The 13,131-nt window shown below is 49.5% G+C and overlaps 1 protein-coding gene across 8 annotated transcripts in view; it reads left to right on the top strand.

Annotated features, from left to right (window-relative positions):
• Positions 1 to 13,131, top strand: part of LOC149364294 (uncharacterized) — a 102,758-nt gene that overhangs the window by 68,377 nt on the left and 21,250 nt on the right. For all 8 annotated transcript variants that reach the window (XM_089574232.1, XM_089574234.1, XM_089574233.1 and 5 more), the window contains 2 exons: positions 9,564 to 9,717; positions 12,409 to 12,650. In XM_089574232.1, coding sequence (XP_089430358.1) covers positions 9,564 to 9,717; positions 12,409 to 12,650 — 396 coding nt within the window. The remainder of the gene's footprint in view (positions 1 to 9,563; positions 9,718 to 12,408; positions 12,651 to 13,131) is intronic.

Below are 13,131 nucleotides of genomic sequence, written 5' to 3'. Positions count from 1 at the left end.
AGCTCGCGCGCGTTCGTTTCGGGCCCTTCATTTGCTGCTTCCCTAATTTTCTTTTGAGAAGGGGTGAGTCTCCTCAGCCAGCCTCAGCTCGCCTTCGCAGTGTGTCGCGCGACTTTTGCTTTTCTTCGTCCCTCACTCGAGCCAAAGAGGGGGAGGGGGGCTATGGAGGAGGCGGCCGGTGTTGTTTGTCTGGCGAGTTTCGAGTCGACCTCGCTTCTTTGGCCTCTCTCTCTTGGAAGCAGCGGCGGAGGTTCGTCGTGTGCCGCTTAACCGAACGTGGTCGGCGGGCGTTTCCGAAGCGGTCTCGCCGACCTCCCCTCATCTAAAGCAAGAGGTTGTGGGAGGGGGGGCTAACCTGCGCCGCTGCTTTGTAAGTGCGGCGTTTTGACGATGCGGTGGCGGCCTTGGTGTGGTGGGTTGTTTTGTATATAGGCAGATGAAAGACAGAAAAGAGGGTGCGGGGAGGGACTGCTCCTTACTGCCTGCCTGGCTCTGACCTGTCGGCCACGCTAGCGCGCGCGCTCGGGTGTTTTTGTTCGCTGTAGCGGCACCCTGGCGAGAAGCTGAGGAGCGGTTATTTGTTGGTTTCGTGGTTGGTTTCTTCATTTGTGCTTCCTCCATACACGACGGCCGCGCGTGAAAATAGCGTTACACCCCTTTGTATATATATACCTTCCTCCTGTCTGGTCGCCGCGTGTGGAACGTCCGGTTTGGGCGATGTTTTTGGCGGCGCTGTAGCTGCTCTCCGTCAGTCATATCCGCGTTATTAGCGTTCTTTTTTGGGCTTGTCCTTTTCTGCCTCGCTTTCTTAGAAGCGCGTACTACTACTACTACTACTACTACTACTACTACTGATTAGCGCACCGGGTTCTGGCGGCGGGCGTTTCTCGACGAAGGTCGAGGAAGAAGCGTGGTTGTGGTCTCGCGGCCGGCTCGCGTGGAGCGATCGCGTTCGAAGAAAACGAAAAAAATCCAGTGTACCGTGCTGTGGTCCTCGGGTCGTTCCCGCTCGTGTGTCATTCGGGGCAGACGTCTTCGCAGCATGCGAGCGCGGTGAGCTGTCAGTGTCAGTGTGCTACGATGTAGTTTAAGGTGCGCCTAGACCTGTGGCCCTCTGCCAGTGAGCGTGTCCTTAATTACTGGAGTCTGCGACGCCTGTGCAGTGCTCATTTTGGTATTAATGTTTGTTGGAATGGAGACAGCGGAAATTGAAAAATCAGATGTGTGGTTTCAAGTGCATGTTTTAAATGTAAAATTGTAACCGTGTAAAAATTGCGTTTTTTTTTTATCGTAGCTCTGCCTTAGGTGTGCAGCCGGTCTTTGATTTTTTTATTGGTTTTTTGTTATTCAAAGACCAGCGCATCCCGGAAAGCAAAGGTGTTCTCGTTTTGTTTTATGCTCTTTTTTTTTGCGCACGTCCACGTCACCCGCAAGTATAACTGTCGGTGTGCGCGACGAAGCACAGCTACGTCGCCAATCAGCAACTTACCAGTTATCTGTTTCCGCGGTGCCTTCGTCGCAGCCTTCGCCGGCTCCGCTTATCGTGCCTCATTTTTCTTTTTTCCTCCTTATCGCGCTTCACCGGTATTCCTTGGAGGCGGCGGGGTTGCCGTGACTGGCGAAGCCCGTCCGAGTTGAATGCAAATCGGCTTTCCGCTTTTGAATACTACAGGAGAAAGAATTCCCGAAAAAAGAAAGAAAAAAAAAAGCGCGCAGTCGACATCGCACATTGGTAGATGCAAATCCCCCCCCCCCCCCCTCCCCGGTTTTTTATAATGTACTCGCCCCGCGCGTGATTGTTATGCACGTGCGTTCTGTTTGCCAGAATTTGTGCCATTCGTCCATTGCGCCCGCGTTCGAAGCCGCCAGCCTGCCAGCTTGGCAGGCATCAAGCTCTGTGTGGGGCGGGGCCTTTCTTTACCGCTTCCGTTTTGTTGGCTGCCCCCCTGGATGGATATCATTCGAGAAGTCTGGCCTCGGTGTAGCCGTTCCGTCTGACTTGATTAAGTCCGTCGTGCCTTTATTAATTCTTCCGGTGAACTTCTCTCTTTTTATTGCGACAGTGTTGCCAGCTGGCACAAAGGTATGTTTCGACCGAAGCGACGACCTCTCAGGTGTGGGGTTCGATCCCCAACGTCGCAGACTGCTCTGCGCTTCTCTAGTGGGGTTAAAGCTCCCCCCCCCCCCCCCCCTGACCTGCGATGCTCAATGAAGCGGGAACGGGTATTTGACCCTCGCCTCGAGCAGAACAAGGACACCTGCCGTGGCGCATTTTTGACCGAGCCGCCCTTGCTCGATTGCATGCGAATCGTTTTTTTTTTTGTGGCTTTTTTTTAATAACATAACAAAGGAAGGAAAAGATGTTGGTAGCGGCGGCATCCGCCATCGAAACCTGAAGCACCTAAGCTGCGGCTAGCGTGAGAAAAATTGAACGGGGAGAGGGAAAGTGGGGGGGGGGGGGGGGGGGGGGGGGGGGCGATGTTTTGTTTGCGCTGGCTGTCTTATTGGGACGTCGTGGCTTTCGCGTGGCGCGTGCCTGCGTGTGCTCGGTCTCGGTGGCGACCTCGCGGCGCCGCCGCCCGTCAATGCCGGAGAGGCACTTCACTTTTATTCGACCGTGAATGGGGCGATGCCTGCACGCGAAAACAGGCCCTTGCCTGCCTGCCTCGTTGCTGCAGCGAGGCTTCAACCTTCCCTCTTGTGTGTGTAGAGGGGGGGCCTTCGCCTCCCGAGATCATTGTCTGCCGCGGGGACCGTTACGAGCGAACGCGTGCGATAACATCTTGGAGGGAGGGGGTTACTAAGGCAGAACGGAAGGAGAAACGTGAATGAATAATAGAAGAGAAACTCGTTTCTAGCAGCCCCGCGGTTTCACAAGTTTTCTTTCCATCGGCGCCGAGAAGGACTCTGATCTTTTTTTTTCTTTCGCTCGCATTGGCTCGGCATTTGCGACGACCTTGGTTACGGCAGTGGCGGGCGTTGCAGCGCTTGACGTCGCCGCAGTTGTCTTTTTCACTTTTGTGCATTTTTTTTGTCGTGTCCGCTTTCGAGAAACCTTGCGCACATTACGGAAGAGGTTGGGAGGGGGCGGGGGGATATGACGCCCCAGTTGTAATGCTCGGCAGCTGGATTCGGTTTTCTGGCTCCGATAAATATCTCTGAGCGTTGCAGTGTGTTCGCCTCTTGCTACGTTTCTGGCTGGCACTGCTAGTCGACCAGGCAGTTTTGTTAAGCTGGTTTCAGATGCGGGTTCTGGATGCTTTTAGGTTCACCCAGTTAGTTGCATTGTGCTGGTGCTGCAGGTCATCATGATTTCAGTCTTGGGTTTCTGTATATCTCTTGTGCCAGCTTTCTGTGACTGCAACTGCATTTGTGTTGTACTCGACTCGGCACTTCGCCTTACTTGCCATCGTTTTTGTTCTGCTCTAAGGATATGCAGCGAAATAAGCGCTTTGGAGATGTAAGGTGGATGAAGTTCTTGCATGAATTGCCTCTTCTTGCATTGCGCTGCTCACCTGTCTCGCTTTGCCGCATTGCTGCAGCCCTGCTTGAAGCACAGAAGCATGTACAGCCTTTGTCAAAAGTTGAGCCCAGGGGGTTTGCTTCTAAGCACTATTGTGGCGCTCCTGTAGCACTAATGGAAGTCCTACACATCATCGGAGGGAGCAGCACCAACCTTCAGGAGATTTGGGACGCTGAGGACGCATTACGAGCAAAGCAGTGTGGCCCAGAGGCCTGGGCTCTAAACTTTTGACAAAGGCTGTACCACTTAAGGTCGCTCCCTGTCCTGTACACCTGCTTGCTTGGTTTTTCCACTGACTAGTGCTTGGTGTTAGTGACCCACTGCTGACAAAAACACGTGGTAGCGTTATGGTTGAAATGAAAAAGCCTTGGTAGATTTCGATATTACCAGGCATAGCTGTACTGGTTAGTCAAGAATTCTGATTTGGTAAGGAAGAATAAATAGAACAAAGTTACAGTTCACGGCGCAACTTTTGCACCAAAACACTTAATTTACAATATCTCATCGGTGCTTAAGAAATAAGTTTAAAAGAGATGCTGTCATTGTAGCGATAAGTAGACGGCAGAACACTGACAATGAAACTCAACCCACGTGGTGTGGTGGCACGCTTAAGTGCATTTGTATGTGTGTAGGCATAAAAAGAAAGCACATAGGTGCATGTGTAATAGCATAGATGTATTTAATGGTCCCGAAGGCATACATAAATCTCATCTCATTCTCTAACCAAAGATGGCAGATTTCTGTCAAGGCTGCATTCGCTTTCTAACTTCTACTTTATTACCCAGTAATCACTTTTTTCCAACATTTGTGTTGTTTACTTTGCTTTCTAACAACCTTTGTGTAGGTAAACAAGTGTTCACTGGTTGCAGCACCCACCATTGTGGCATTGGGCATTTCAGGTGCCAGTCATTTCATTGTGCTGACAAAAATAGTGGTACTTTAATTAAATGTCATCTCGGGGTTCAATCCCAGTGCCGCCAGATACCTGCCAGTGATGCAATGGATACAAGCTTTGCCCTCTACCATGGTGCTTGGCTTATCTGGGGTGAAATGCCTGGGGAATGGCTCTTGGGGAGCTGAGAATGGGTCTTGTGGAGCTGAAAACACTTTGTGCCATGGCACTGTTCAGCCAGAGCTGCCCTTGCACCATAAAAAGATCAGTCATCAAGCATCGTATTTTGATCTCTGTCTTGCTCAGCTAACACGTAGAATTCTCTACTCTCTGAAATGTTAATGATGGCGCAGCAGTTGGAAGCGAGGACATTCTTGTTATTCCGCAAGCATTTGTCATTTGCCACACTTGGGGTGACATTCACAATGCATCTCTCACTTCTGTCATTGCTCGTTGACACACATAACTGCATAGCGCATTGGCCCCGGCAGGCCATTGGCATATGAAACCGTGCCGGCATTTTGTAGTGCCGGGTTCTCGCCGGAGCTGTTACGGTGTGACGAAACTGCATAGCATTGTGAATTCAGCAGCGCGGTGATAAATTACTTGTTTGTCTGGCAGCGTTTTGTCCTTTCATCCCATTATGCTCTTGAAAAGGTCTCGTTCCGTCCTTGTCTTCGCATAGAATGCCGTCTGCGGTCACACTCGTGGCACGGAGTTTTTTTTCCTTTGGCGTTTTACGCTCCGGCTTGTGACTTGTGGCAGATGAGGAGGGGCATGTCTGCGTGCGTGCGCTGGGGGCATAATTCACGAGGCATTGATCTTTTCCAGGCTCGGCAAGTGCGATGTCAGTGGCATTCCCATGCTCTGCTGTGAGCGGGTCCTGAGCTAGAGGCCGTTCTTTTTGTTTTTCTTTTTGCAATTTTTCTTTTTGGGGTCATTGTTGCAAAATGCGTGTGCGTGAGGCCACGTCAGTTCCATGCCCTTCCAGTGACTCCGCCTTTGGGCTGCAGCTGCTTTTTTCTTCTTTTTGTCAAGGGACCTATCATTTTTCTTGACGACGATGGCAGCAGGTGTTTTTAAGCAGAGGCCCGCTTTCATACTCGTGCCGCACAGTGGAGGTGGTGTGTGATGGTTATGGGAAGGACAAGAGAGGGAGGAAGGGTCAACGTCTGACTCATGGGGCTTTTTTTTCCCCCTACTCCTTGGCTGCCGGGTTGGAGCACATGCGTAGCTGTCTTCTCCGTTGTGCCGTTGGCCTGACAGTTTGCTCCGGCTGTTTTCCAATTATGTGGCGTCTATAAACATTCACGCGGGCGAGAGCTGTGCCTCTGTCTTGCCGGCATGTTTTTCCTTTTATGCGACAGACAATGTGTTTGAGTGAAGGCATCGTGGCAGGATGTGCGCGGAGGAGTAATGTTGATGCTTGGTATATCTAAGCCGGGATTTCAGTGTGGACTGTGGCTACTCTTGACTGCATGACAAGCGAGGCAGATTACATGTTTTCAGTGCGTTTGAAATGGTGCACAGGCCGACCTGAATCAGTTGCTTGCTCTGCCCATCAGTTTTCTGCAAAATATCTGCTGAACAATGACGTCAGTTCAGAGCTACAATAGCCCAGCTTTCTTTCATTGCCTTCTCTTCTATGAGGCAGCGATGATAGGCTTGAGAGGGAGCAATAATGAGAACTAAGCTGGATAGCATTTAGCGAGTTGTTTGAAGTGCTTGCTCAGTTTGCGGGAAGGTGGTGAGTGATTCTGTAGCAACGATGATATCAACATATTTGCTGTCAAGCCTTTATTTCTGTTTGGCTGTACTTGTTACATGAGCAAGGCACTAAGCGATACTCTGTTTTTGTACAGCTATGATATTAAGTTGCAGTTCCAGCACGTTTTTGCTCTCTTGCAGGCGTTACCGCCGTCTGTCAGCATGTGTAGTTTTTTTTTTTTTTAAGCGTCGTCCGGTGTTACTGTCAACCAGTCTTGCTTGCTGTTAGTCATGGCTTACTCGGAGGGGAGGGTTCTAGGCTCGCATGTGCCTGTGACAATTGCCCGCATCTGCAGTTGGGCGCTTGATGCGAGTCGAAATTGGCGCATGCGTCGGCTGTTTCCTGTTACCGTTTGGGCGGGTGTTTTGCGGGAGGTGCGTTCTTGCAGCTGTGCGCCCATGTGCACCCTTGTCTGAGGACAGACACCTGTGACATGAATGCTGGCCTGGATCTGTTAGGGCCGCTGATTTTTTTTTTTTTGTTCTTTCCTCCCTCTGCAACGCAATATGTTGGAGCTTTGAAGCCGTGCTAGGCCTTGCGTGTTTGCTGTGGCCATGAAGCACAGGTTTTGTGCCTGAGAAAAGTGACTCCCAGTGCGGCCTTTTGTTATATGATGGCTTTTGTAAGTTCTTGCTTTCTGGCCAAAGCCAATTGCTGGTTAACAGTGGACTGTCAGGGTGCAGGCTTTTCTGGTACAAGATGAAAAAAAAATGTTGAGCATTTTGGTGTAAGGCTAGCAACCTGCATTCATGAAAAATTTCCGCATGCATTTTTTGCTATAGTCTTCTCCGACGCTGTTGCTACGAGCTACAAGTGAATCGCTGTGAATGGCAGCATCTCTCGGTATACGTTAGCATTTTTTCGCCTTGGAAGTTGGGATAGGAACACTGTTGGGAGAGACTGTTTTGCCGCTGTGCTTGCTAAAAATGCTAAGGGATGCAGAGGCAAGGTCTACATTGTTCGTACTTTTTCAAGGCGTTTACATAGCCACACATCTTGTGATCCGGCTGCACCTGTGTTTGCCAACAGATACGTGCTACGGAGAGTACACAGTCCTTCCACTATGCTAAGAGCAGCTGCGTTTGTTCTCGTTGGTTTGTGCGCTCCTATCTGGCGGTTTATCGCCACCCGTATGCAGTGATAAACTGGGGGTTGCGGCCCACCTTCCTGTTGAGTATTTTTTTTTTCTTGCCTGAATATACGTGGCAACAGTGTTAGTTGCTCGTTGGTTGGATGGGGAGCGGGATGTCTCGTAGCTTGTCAGTTTGCTGGTGTTTTTTATTCATACCTCGAACTGTCTTCAATGCCTGTGCACTCTGCTACGTCAGCACATGTTAAAAGAGCCCCAGGCAGTCTCTATTAACCTCCGGAGCACTTCACTATGGCCCACGTGTTGCTTCGGGACGTTGAACCTCACAATTTACTATGAAATTTTTTTTTACTTAATGGCTGTTTATGTTGGCATGTTGGGTGGGTACAGAGTAAGGAATGGAGTTTGCAGCAGTGCCGATTCCACCTGCTGTGATGGCTAAATGGCTATGGAATTTCTACTGCTGAACATGAGGTTGCTGGTTTGATATAGTCATTGACTGTTGCACTTTAAAGGAGGAAGCGGCTTTCAAATCGCAAAGATCTAAGAAAAAATTCAATTTTAGCAAGTGCGAGATTAGGCATCCATAAGCTCTATTTAATTACATCCCCCGAAATTTTCACTGAAAACAGTCTAGAAGTGACCTTTAAAAATATTTTTTGTGACTGTGGGCGGCGAAAAACTATGAAATCTTCGTGAAAATGTCTTTTTTTTTTTTCAATTATATTTTGACCTGACTGCCCTGCTTGCAGAAAGCGAAGTATGACATTGGCTTCACATATTTTCATGCGGTATCTTGTATTGTGGTCCGTGGTCCTGAATAAATTCTTTATGCAGTGACGTTTCTATATCTATGAATTAAGTTCTCATTTTTTTCACTGTTACTAACTTGACAAGACGATAATGAGTAAATTATGCAAGCATGGATATAACATTCTGTGTAGAAAGATGTCAGGCTGCTAAAAATAATTCAAGGATGTCACTCCATAAACCATTCCTTTGGGTACAACTTAGGTGACTGCCGGCTCCTACTATGTTTTGTTGTCATGCGAGGCTTTCTGTAAGTTTGGTTTAGCAGTGAAGCATATAGAAAGTTTGTTAAACCTACTTAACATATTTCTGTGCAATTCTAAGCATTCAGTGGACCTCCCAATAAGTGTGCTAAATCACATTGCTCTGCACCTAAAAATTGGAAAATTCACCTCAGATTCTCGTGTCACTCCTTTATTGAAACGAAAGGCTGGATCACTGTGCTATGCTGCATTTGCAGGGCACATTAGAACTCCAGCTCGCCAAATGGGTGCAAGATTCTCCGCTGTAGTGCTCACAGGCTCAATTGCAACTATTGGCACGGGGATTTATGGATTCGAAGTTCTAATAAAAAGGTCTAATAATTATTGGCATTGTGTGGCCTAGGTGTTCAGTTATCTCAAGCATTCAGCCTTTTATTATCTGGCTTATGTGGCTTTTTTTTAAGGTATCATTGCTTCTTTGGCTTCCACCGCCCTGCTCTTCAGCTGGAGCATGAGCTGGCACAGTATTCAGCATGACATTTGGGACAGTTCAGTGCTCATTAAAGGTGCACTGAAGAGGATTCTGAACTTGTCTTTTTGCCGCGGGAACTCGATCTACACGTTCCTAGCATTCTTAGAAACTGCGACTTATTGCCCTGTGTGGCTGATTTCCCTAATTAAATCGAATTACCGTCCGGCTCCCACCTTTTTTTTTTTATTCTCCCCGTACAGTGGGCGGAGTCTACCAACGCGTCGAGTGCCTTTCAGCCAGTCCCGTGGCGGCTTTGCTTTAGCTTTATTCTGTTTTCTAGGTTTCTGTGAATAGTTTCATTCGCAGATAATATAGCCGCAAAATAAGCCCACAGAAATAAAAATACGCGGGGACTATTTGCTACTACGGACTACTACGTATTACTCCGCCGATGGCAGAGCGGCAAGCCTCCACGGGACTGGCTGAAAGGCACTCCACGCGTTGGTCGACTATACCCACCGTACGGGGGAGAATTAAAAAAAAAAGGCGGGAGCCGGACGTTAATTCGATTTAATTAGGGAAATCGGCCACACAGGGCAATAAATCGTGGTTTCTAAGAAAGCTCGGAACGTGTAGATCGAGTTCCCACGGCAAAAAGACAAGTTAAGATTCCTCTTCAGTGCACCTTTAAGGGCTGCTTGTGGCTGTGTATCTCTGTACATTTGTTTGTGAGCCTTCCACGGGTCCTTTGTGTGTGCCTCTGGCTGCAGTTGGTCTGCATGGAGTGTCTGTCTCTACGATGCAGGGGCCATGATGCGGGCTCTCCTTACAAGCGGGCTGGGCCCTTGAGTCCCCCCCTGGCTGGCACACGGGGCTACCCTTATCCACAGGACCCAACCCGGACACACTTCTCGCCCCTGCTCAACTCCACCCAGCAGAGCTACCGCGATGCCTTCCAGGTGATCACCTCTGCTCTCTCTCTCTCTCTCTCTCTCTCTATATCATTTCTTTGTTCCCTTTTGCTCTTTCAGTCAATTTGATGTGCACTGCTTCAGTATTGCTTGCTGACAAATGGGTGGCTTTTTTCTTCTTGGCCTTCTGGCCCTGGTATATTTGGGAAAAATCTGGGACGCAAACATATCGCATGCTGTGTGCCACTGTCAGAATTTGAACTGCTCTCGAAGTTGGGATACTTGAGGGCGTTGTTTGAGGGAGCTCTGGCTGTGAGCACACAGGGCAGTTTGTTGTAGCGCTGTGCGTGCTTGTTTTGCTTTTAAGTCTGCTGCCTTGGATAACAGGCTACACAAAATGAAGTCCCACTGGCCCTGGTAACCACTTGTTGCAGCGATTGTACCGGGGAGGTTTGCCAGAGCGGGTCATAGGCGCCATAATTGCCCATCGCACTCGTGGTTCACCTGTTTACCCCCTTGCCTTTGAGAATGGAGTATGGACGCGTTTACGTGCCGGGCTTTGAGAATTTGCCGTCTGCGGTCTTGAGATCCCTCTCCATGGGCTGCGATCGTGGTAGTTAGTGGGCCCCGTTAAGCTGCAAAAAGGTGCCGTGTAATCATTGTTATAACATCCTTTGACCCATGGTTAGATGGAAAGAGCCGTAGCCTGCGACGTCCTTCTCGCAGCGCATACAAAGTCCGAACTATTCTTGCACCGCGTGTTATCCTGGTTGGGCAGCAGGTGTGTTATTGCGCGAGTGCAGTGCCCTTGCTACACAAGTGTACAGCAAGCAAACCAGTGCAAACACCACAGTACCCCCTCTCCTGTTTGTTCGCACGCGCACGAAAGGGTGTTCATCGTGCAGACCAGCTTGTCTGCACGTGCACCTCTTGAATAATCTTCATTGGGAATGCGTCTGTCAACAGGAATGTGTTATCATTTCCGCGCAGCATAGTCGGTGCAGGCTGACAGGGCCGCGGCCTAGCTTGGCAGCCGTCCAAGCTTGCGTGCGGTTCTTTTCTTCCTCCTCACCTCCTCTTAGTGTCCCCTCTGCTATCAGCCCTTGGTGGCATGTTCGTCCCTGGGCCGTTGTTAGCATCCGCCAACTTTTTTCTTTTATCAGTGCCGGGTAACAAGAGCACACAGAGGTGGGAAGTGGGCGAGGCAGTGGAATGACGATAGCCTGGGCCTGCGTGTGTATATCAGTAACAGAGCGAAAGTTGCTGCCAGCGGTGCTGTGTTTCCTTCACTCGGTGGGCAGAGAGGGAGAGAGAGATTACACGTTGCAGCAAGCGTGGCAGTGGTTTTTGAGTGCCCTTCCCCACCCCGATAAGCGGGGCAAGGCTCCTCGGCTATCGCGTATCATTGTGTGCTCCAAGGTGTTGCCGCTGTCGCCCCGGATAAACATGCCACTTAGCTTATCTTGGTCGTCTGGGGCGGGGGTTGCTGCGATAGGAGAGGAGGAGTCTGGCTGCACGCTATCAGCAGCCCACTTTTGTTCCAGTTGCACTCCTCGTCCTCTGTCACATTCCACCTTTGTGCCTTGATGGACATCTTTTTTTTCCCTTGCTCATTTTCTTTCCTCCTTTATCTGCCCATCTTGCATGAAGCAGCAACATTGCGAAGTGTCTGACGTGTCTCTGGCTGTGACCTCCCCCTCCCTGCATCCACAGTGCCGCATTTGGCGAGTGCTCCAGATTGAGGGCAGCGTGAAAAGGTCCCTGAAAAGGGTGGGGTTTGCGGTAAAATGCTTGCATTACATACAGTACAGGCCACCGAGCGTTGGTGCCACAGGCAACACATCAAAAGCAAGCCAGTGATTTAAAATGCATGAAAGTGGTCGTAATTATAACTGCAAATCACACTTTTATATGAACATCACTCTTTTCAGTGGCATTCAAAAGGTCTGACATTTGAAAGTTGTTGTGGCTTGTAGGTGTAAACGGGACAGCTACAAGATATTAACAGAGAAAGTAGAGCACAAGTTTACTTGCATGTGTTGCACATGTAATTGCCATGGGGAATGTGGAACGTTCTGCCAATCTGTATATATTTCTAATCTCCAGTGGCTTAAAACCAAATTTGGAAGATTGCGAAAGCTGGCACTGGTGTCCCTTAGAACGATGAGTGCCGAAATGCATCCAAATGAAAGGGAACAAAACGTTTCCCATTACTCACTTCTGCTCTGTAGCCATGTTTCTGCTGCTGTTCTCCCAGCACCTCATGGATGTATTAGGAATGGCAGTTAGGTGTGGAAATTGCTTTGTTGGTGATGTGAATCAGGTCTTCTAAGGGGTAGGGTTCAAGATTTGGGGAAGGTGGTGTAAGGTGTTGGACATTAGTGGCCTCATGCTGGGGGCACACCCACATCGTTATGAGCTCCAGCATCGGTGACCTTCGTCTCCTGTGGTGGCTAAGGAAGTACATGAAAATTAAGAATGGAAAACTGGGTTTTCACATGCATGCTGAGCAACCTCGCTTTCAGCTGGTCACAGACTTTACTCTGAGCAACTCAATGAGGACATCTGAGCTGGGCACATATCTATTACATGCACACACATATTGCATGCGGTTCATTGCTGGATTTGGCGGGATTAAACGAAGACTGTATGTTTACTTTGTGCCTACGGGGGGGCAGTCTAGCTTTGACTGCTGCGTCATTACTGCCAGGCACTTATTGGCTGCTTGTTTTAAAACAGTTGCAGGCAGAGCGGCAACACCAGCAGCAACAGCAGCAGCAGCAACAACAGCACCATCAACATCAGCAACAGCAGCAACAACAGCAGCAACAGCAACAGCACCAACAACAGCAGCAGCAGCAACAAGAGTTCCTTTTGGAACGGTATCGAGAATCCGAGCCACAGCATGTGCGGCGGAGACCCTCCTTGCTCCCCACGCCTGCGGAGTATGCGGCCAACCAGGAGAGGGCCGAGCGTGAACGGTGGGTCTCCTTCTGCTAGTAGTTTGTGGACTCTAGAGGCCTGCATACTGTGCGATGTCAGTGCACGTTAAAGAACCCCAGGTGGTTGAAATTACTGGAGACCTTCACTACGGCGTCCCTCATCGCCTGGGTCGCTTTGGGACGTTAAACCCTATAAAAGAAACGGACTCTTGCAGTGACATGCACATGCGGGCTCACCTTGGTGCGTACGCATATCGAGCCAAGCCAAGCTGCTGCTATGTAGCGAAATGTATTGCTTAGTTACAGGGCATTGAATTATTGGAACCTGAAGCACGTCCGTGGAACAGCAAGGAAAGGGATAATAGCTGTTGCAGTGTGCCCTTGGAACGCTGTGCTGCGAGATGAGCATAGGAGAAAGTTCGCTACTGCCACTGCTTGTTTACTTTCGTGTTGCGGGCACAGCCATCAGAATCTGCTCCCTGTTCACCACTACTTTGGTGCTGGATCCGAGATCTGGCCT

Source organism: Amblyomma mixtum, chromosome 2 (assembly GCF_055824585.1).
Source record: "Amblyomma mixtum isolate Tamu chromosome 2, ASM5582458v1, whole genome shotgun sequence".
NCBI lineage: Eukaryota > Metazoa > Arthropoda > Arachnida > Ixodida > Ixodidae > Amblyomma > Amblyomma mixtum.
The sequence above is the reverse complement of the archived record's forward strand: the minus strand, read 5'-3'. Positions and strand labels throughout refer to the sequence as shown.